The sequence below is a fragment of the Anabas testudineus genome, chromosome 9 (genome assembly GCF_900324465.2).
Source record: "Anabas testudineus chromosome 9, fAnaTes1.2, whole genome shotgun sequence".
In the NCBI taxonomy this organism is placed as follows: Eukaryota; Metazoa; Chordata; class Actinopteri; order Anabantiformes; family Anabantidae; genus Anabas; species Anabas testudineus.
Genome location: NC_046618.1, coordinates 24690567 through 24697799, shown reverse-complemented (window position 1 = coordinate 24697799; position 7233 = coordinate 24690567). Strand labels below are relative to the sequence as shown.

Sequence of the window (7233 nt, the reverse complement as noted above, 5' to 3'; positions counted from 1 at the left end):
TGAAAAGATATTAAAGACCATAGAGACATGTTAAACTAAAGTGTGTCCTGTAATTAGCTTCACATGTTTCTTCACACTTGGAATCAGTCAGTCTGACTATTTAAAGGGTGAAATGTGGTCACTGTGCTGTTTGGTATCATGATGTGTACCAAACTGAACATGGACCACAGAAAGCTAAAGAACTTACTCAGAAGTTTAAGCTCCACATTTAGATTAGAGGTAAAATTCAAGGTCAAGGTACATCAGAGTCAGATCACACCATCAATCAATGTTTGAGTCAAAGTGGACTCAATGGACTCCACTGATGAAAGCATATCATAAAAAAATCGCACATTGACAAACCACCAAGGTTCTGGGAGAACATCCTTTGAACAGATGAGACAAAACTGGAACCTTTTGGCGAGTCACAGCTTCTTTATGTTCACAGACTCAAAAATTAAGCATACAAATAAAGGTACACTGTACCTACTGTGAAACATGGAGGAGGTTTGGTTATGCTCTGGTGCTGCTTTACTGCATCTGGCACAAGGTTTGTTAAATCTGTGAAATCTCAAGATCTTTACGGCATTCTGGAGCAAGTGTGTTTTACACACTCAAAACTGACCATATTACAGCCAACAACAGAGACTTTGACTCTGGTGGGAAGGTCACTGGTTCGATCCCTGTCTCTTATGGTCCACGTGTGAACCTCAGGTTGCTCCTGATGTGTGTTTAATATGTGTAAGTCGACTGGATAAAAGCATTTACCAGGGATTTATTTTTACCTTTGTACTTAACAGAACTTCATGTTCATTTAAGATTATTTAAGAGAAAACATGAACAGAACTTTTGCTTCCAGAACCACAGACACAGTTTTAGCCTCAGATTGTTCATATCAAGTTGAAAGTTTAGTGTCACTAAACTATCTGCAATCAAAAATAATCAAATGTTTTATGCTTTCACAATAAAGAGAAGTTTCACCAAAAGACTGGATGATTAGGAAAATGATAAAATTCAAATACAGATCAATTAAACTGATTATTACTCTTATGAAGAAGGCTGATTAAACACTTTAATTATTGTCTGACAGGTTCACGTGGTTTCAGGTTAAATGACATGTTGGCAAAAGGAAACAGTTCAACAGCAGGTGTTCACATAGTTTATTACAGTCACTGAAAAAAACAACTAACATTAAAACAGACACACAAAATGATAATTAGTCGTACAATAACAATGCTGAGGTGAGAAGAAATTATTTCTAATATATTCTGGAAATGAAATGAAAGATGTAAAACTGATGAAATGTTTCTCTGATAGTGATGTTACATTCACAAATTATCTGGTTTGTTTGAACGGCTCTTTGATACGAACAAAGGGATCCGAGTGTTAGGTAATGTTTTTAACACTGTGCATTAATTTCAATGTCACTCGTCTCCTCTGTGTTAGAACAGTGAGAATGAGCCACTAGAGCTAGAAGTTACAGATTATTAGACTGACCCCTCGTACCGGGCTTAACAGTGACTGAAGAGCTGGAGTGATGTTAGTGAGAACTGAAGAATAACTCAACTCAAACGTGATGCAACTGATGCCTTCATCCTCCTGTCCGCTCTGTGCAGAGAGAGAGATCTAAAACTGGACACGTGTGATGTTTATTAAGCAGATCACAGGAAGATTCATTTAGTGAAGCTAAACCAAGTCTACACATGTAAAAATGAGTTAATTTGATGAGATATTTAACTTTTAATGAGATACACCTACAAATTCTGCTTCAACCTGTTGTTTTTTGGTGAATTATTTGCATAGAACGTAGAAACGTCCACCCCTAACAAAAAAAGGAATTAGATGAGTCATTATTCTGAACGGAACAAGAGCCGGAGCCATAATTTCCATCACTACACTTTGAGATGCAACAAGTAAAACAACAGCATATTTGTAAATGACTACTAAAAATGAACACACTGAAATCACCAGGGTTAAAATAAGCTGAATGTAGGATTATGTGAAATATTTGCAGAAGCCCTCAGGAATCATCTGTTGTTGCAGAGTTAAGTCTAAATAATCACAGTCCTGATCGTGAATGCAGGAATCAGCAGGTGAACATTCAGTCAGTCATCATCTGCTCCTGCTGCTGCACGTCAGCCTGCAGCAGTGACTTATGTACGGGTCTGCGGTGATCCTCTTCACCTGCTCAGTCACAAATCAGATCTGTAATCCTTCTCTTGGCCTGGCTCAGGTTCTGCAGATGCAAGGGGTGGTGGACTTTGGTTACTTACAAGCACTGTAGCATTTTAATAATGTCATTAAGACACTTCCCATGTTCACATCATCACCCTAAACCTCTCTGGTTTAGGGTGATGATTCAGTAACTGCAGTGTGAACTTTTAATCAAACTATTAATTAAACTATTTCCTGTGACAGTCACAAATACATAAAATATTTATTAAAACTCTGGTTACTTTTCTCATTTGACCTTTGTTTGTACCACACATTGAGCTGAAACACGTCATGTTAACCTTTTCATTGTCAGCACACATGTCCAACACGGCACAGTCAGAGTCCTTCCTCTCCAGAGCAGGGTCAGCAGTGTTGGACAGGCGACCCCGAAGTCCCGCAAAAAAAGAAGAGAGCCCTGAAACAAGAGACAAAACCGTTCTATTACAGTATATGGTAAAACATCTGAATCTGTTCAGGACTATGAATGCTGCCTCTTTATGCTAATGACACACTCTTATACTTGTACCACGGTAATTTCCAGCGAATTAAATGGATGCATCATGGTCTTAAAATTTGATTATTATGGAAATTCCTTAAGATCGAACACAAACTTTCTTACTTTCTTTAGTTCTGTTGTTCTCATTGTGCGGAGCCATCGAGACTTAATCTCTAAAAGTTTCTGTGGTCTTTAAAAACACCATCACTGTTCTGTCTTTGAATCCATGTTCAGTCACAACATGAAGTTAATGGGAAGATGCAGGCAAACGTTTGCTTCTGCTCTGTCTGAACAAACTTTAAAACCTTACTGAAGCTCATCAGTCTGTGTGTAAAGACACTAGCTACCAACAGAAAATATAATTTACATCATTTGATTTTTAAAAAGGTCTGAATCAAGGTATGAATGAAAGACTTGGGACTCACCTGAGAACAAATTAGATTTTCTGGCAGATTTACGACGGATTTTCCTCTTAACAGCCTGACGTTTGAACTCCCTGCTGAAACACTGACAAACGATATGCGGCCATTGTGTCAATACAGGGGATTTTATGTTGTGAGCAAATGTCTGTACATGTTTATATATGTTTATATATTGTATATCATACTTTTTGAATGAATTGATTTAGAATTTAATGTAATAAAAATGGAGCCAGCAACGAAACTAGAGATGCACTTTATTCCTCATATTCTTCTTCCATGTTCCCCAACATAACATGTTCTGTTTCCTTGTGTTGTCAAAAAGACTAAAATGCTGCATTTATTATACAAAAGTGAAGAAAACAGCAAACACACATGGAAAGTTTGAGCATATCTGAGGAAAGAATGAAACCTACGTCCACAGTTGGGCTGTCGCTGGGGTGAACGACAATGAGAACCTCTCTCAGATGGAAAGGAGTTCTTCTGTGGCTGTAGGAGTGGATCTCATTCAGCAGGACTCTGGACACCAGGTCTCTGGGGAAGTGCAGGTTTCCCGTCCCGATGGCCGGGATGGACAGTGACGCCAGCTCGAACTTCTCAGCCTGCTCCAGACAAAACCTGATGATGCGTATTAACACCTGCCACGAAAAGAAGAAGCAAAGGGAACAGGTGAGACTGGACTGATGCTGTGTCAAATTATAGTTATAGTCCAAATAAAAACTGAAGAGTAAAAGTAAATTTGATTCCCAAGATGCATTTCACTAACAGACATCCAATATCAGCTTCACATTCAAACTTGAACATGTGGTCTGGGTCCATTATCCAGGATCCAGGATGTGTAAACGAACCTGAGGCCGAAACGACTTGATAACACCATCACTAAATTCAACCTCTCACCTCCTCTGCTGCACCTTCTCCGTTGTCCCAAGCAGGACAAACACTGTGGAAGACTTTCTGACACGACAGCTCGAAGCCTTTGGTGATGACGACGTCACCGTGCTGCAGCACAGGAGCTTTGGCTTCAGAGTTAACAGCTGACTGCAGGTTGGGTCCAGCTGCCTGCAGCAGCGCTTTGGAGACAGCTCCCTGATTCAGGTTCATGTTGTCTCCAATGGTGTTGACGATCACATCGGTCTGGAAAACAAATCAGGACAGTGTACATAAGGTCAGGACTGAAACCGAAGGGACAAGTTAACCTGTTAATTATAGATTAACATCCATCTTAGTTTTCAGACTCACTTCCTGTTCTACTTTTACCAAATCTAGCTGGACGAGCAACATTTTCCTGATCAGTTAGTGGCCATTAAAGTTTAAGGTTTTAAAATTCACAGCAGGGTCAGTACTCACAGTCTGGTCCTGAATGTTTCCCCTGCAGAGACGAATCTTCAGACCCTCAGCTGTTGTCAGCTCCATCATCTCTGAACTACAACCACAGAACCAGAGTAAAGCAGTGACAGCAAGGATGGAGATGGATGGAGTAAGAAGTTGTTTGGATATTGTTACACTTTTGTTACTCATAAAGGAACTAAAGCAGAGCAGATGTCCTCTACCTACTACCTGGGCCATATTTTTGCATGGTTTCTGAACCCACAGTACTAGTTTGCAGAGTTTCCCATTACTGGTTCCAGTCTTAACACTGAGCTTTGCTAATCAGCTGATTCAAGCTTTGTATCAATCTTCTCATGCTACTTCTCAGAATTTAATAAGCTTTAGTTTAAGAAGCTAAATGTTTGACTAAATACACATTTCTACATCTCTACTGTAATAAGAAACGTTTCCTCAGTTCACCTTGAATCCTCTTCTTCCTGCAGTGGTTCCATCATGATGGGTTCAAAGTCACTGAACACTTTGTTGACCGCCGAGGCCAGGGCCTTGATGGTGTTATCATTGTTGTCCACCAGTTGAATCTCAGTCAGCAATCCCACACCTTGAGGATCATCACAGTACTCCCGCACGGCCTCAGCTATGGTGTCAGCACAGAGGTCAACAGGAAAACCAAACACACCTGAACTGATGGCTGGCAGGGCGATGCTGGAGCACTCGACCCTTTTTGCTTGTCTCAGACTTTCTTGAACAGCCTGCTTCAGATGCTTCACAGCTGTACTTTGGTCAAAGTCTGAGAACCGTGGACCAACGGTATGTACAATGTACTTGCAGGGCAGGTCACCAGCATCTGTCACGATGGCGGCACCAATGGATAGACGCCCATTTTTGGCGATGTAGTCATCACTTGTTTTCTGCAGCTGTGGTCCTGCAGCTCTGAGCAGCGCTAAAGACAGTCCACCGAGGTGCTGTAACTCCTCGTTAGCTGAATTAACCACTGCGTCGGCACTGACGCTGCACATGTCGGCCTTTCTGACCCAAACCAGAACTCCAGTCGTGGTCTTCACTCTGCAATAACACTGATCACTTTCTGCATCATAGCTCTCTTCCTCCTCTTCTTCCTCATCCTCCCACTCCTCCTCCTCCTCGTCCAACTCCTCCTCTTCCTCATTCAACTCCTCCTCCTTCCTCTCCTCTTCCTCATCCAACTCCTCCTCCTTCTTCTCCTCTTCCTCATCCAACTCCTCCTCCTTCCTCTCCTCTTCCTCATCCAACTCCTCCTCCTTCTTCTCCTCTTCCTCATCCAACTCCTCCTCCTTCCTCTCCTCTTCCTCATCCAACTCCTCCTCCTTCCTCTCCTCTTCCTCATCCAACTCCTCCTCCTTCCTCTCCTCTTCCTCATCCAACTCCTTCTCCTTCCTCTCCTCTTCCAATTCCTCCTTCTTCTCCTCTTCCAACCCCACCTCTACCTCCTCCTGCTCTTCCTCCTGATTGTCAGGGCGCAGCACCACCACACAGCTGAAGTCTGCCATCATTTTAGACAGGACCAGGCTTCCCTGAGACGTGAAGTACTCCTTAGCTCCAGGCTTGTCCACGGTGAAGGTGTCAGTAAAGAGAGAACTAATCAGCTCCTGAAAGCAGGATTTGGCTCTCTGGACACGAGCAGGAGCTCCACTAATGATGATTCTTGATCTGTCTGAATCAAAATGGACTCTCACATCATTAGCTTTGGCTATACTGTTCCACTCCTGGGATTTGTATTTGTCGATGAACTGAACTACGGCACAGGAATCAACATGAACGGTTTCTTCAAGCTCAGGACGTTCTGCAGCGAGTCCTGCGATGGTTGACTTCTGGATACCTTCATAGTGTGGACACACCTTGACGGGGGTGGAGCTCATTACATGGCTTTTAATGCAAACACTTTTCACAACTGCAGCAATAAAAGGAACAAAGGAAGGAAGATGAGGTAAGTGACCAGTTTGTAGCTACTAGACATTAAGAAACAAAATTATATTCATGATCTTAAAGATGATGTGGAACAACCGCCTGCACAGAACCCTTGTTCTGGTGTCTACAGTTGTATTGGAGCTTGTCAACCTCCTCAAATCAAGTTACCTTTAGCTTGTTGCTTCTAAGTATGTTGTTATAGAATTAGAATTCACTTTATAATCAAAAGTATAGTTAAAACCTTCAGGGTCACTGAAAGTGACAATTGCAGCTTGTTCATCTGGGATCATGAAAATATTGTTTGGTGTAGCCCAGCTCTTCTCAAAATACAGCTCCAAGAAATCTGAAAGGAAATCGAAACAAAATGTATTTCTTTTATAGATTTGTTTCTTTAATTAGTTTAACTTTGTTTAAAAATTAAAGCACTTTGATTTCCTTAACTCTAACACTACACTGTGTCATGAATAAGATATGAACAAGATATAATAATTAGTAGTAATTTAAGTCAAATAAGCTTAATAGTTTTCTCAGAAATTATTGAATTTTAATTCTTGAGATGATTATTACCTGATCTCTGTGGACCGTCCACAGATTTCATAAAGTAAATCAGAAATATTAGTTAAAGTGAGGTTGGTTTGTGTGTATCATTTTAGTATCATCTTTTCCTGTGATTTCCTAAGACGAGAACATCTCATTAACACTAACCAGCACCTTTTGGTGACATATCCTGGGTTCCACACATGTGGCATTCAACCCTCGGTGAGAGCACCACAAACTACATTTCTTACATTTGGGATCAAATCTTCACAGAAATAAACAACTGAAAGTAGTGAAGACAATAAAAGTGTCTGA

General features: G+C 41.1%; 1 protein-coding gene across 1 annotated transcript; it reads right to left on the bottom strand.

Annotated features, from left to right (window-relative positions):
• Positions 1-1124: 1124 nt before the first annotated feature.
• On the bottom strand, positions 1125-5608 carry LOC113150079 (protein mono-ADP-ribosyltransferase PARP14-like). The gene is made up of 7 exons (XM_026342464.1): positions 4897-5608; positions 4456-4531; positions 4006-4242; positions 3525-3746; positions 3115-3196; positions 2493-2608; positions 1125-2215 (listed from the first exon to the last, which is right to left on the bottom strand). The coding sequence occupies exons 1-7, from the start codon at positions 5451-5453 to the stop codon at positions 2168-2170; spliced, it is 1338 nt and encodes a 445-aa protein (XP_026198249.1). The 5' UTR covers positions 5454-5608; the 3' UTR covers positions 1125-2167.
• Positions 5609-7233: the final 1625 nt, after the last annotated feature.

Excerpts from the sequence above, each read along its gene's own strand:
- LOC113150079 (XM_026342464.1), bottom strand. The coding sequence starts at position 5,453 with ATGTGCAGCGTCAGTGCCGACGCAGTGGTTAATTCAGCTAACGAGGAG. Across the intron at positions 3,197-3,524 it reads GCGACAGCCCAACTGTGGAC|TGTTTCAGCAGGGAGTTCAA; the intron begins GTAGGTTTCATT and ends ATCGTTTGTCAG. Across the intron at positions 2,609-3,114 it reads AAAATCTAATTTGTTCTCAG|GGCTCTCTTCTTTTTTTGCG; the intron begins GTGAGTCCCAAG and ends CTCTTGTTTCAG.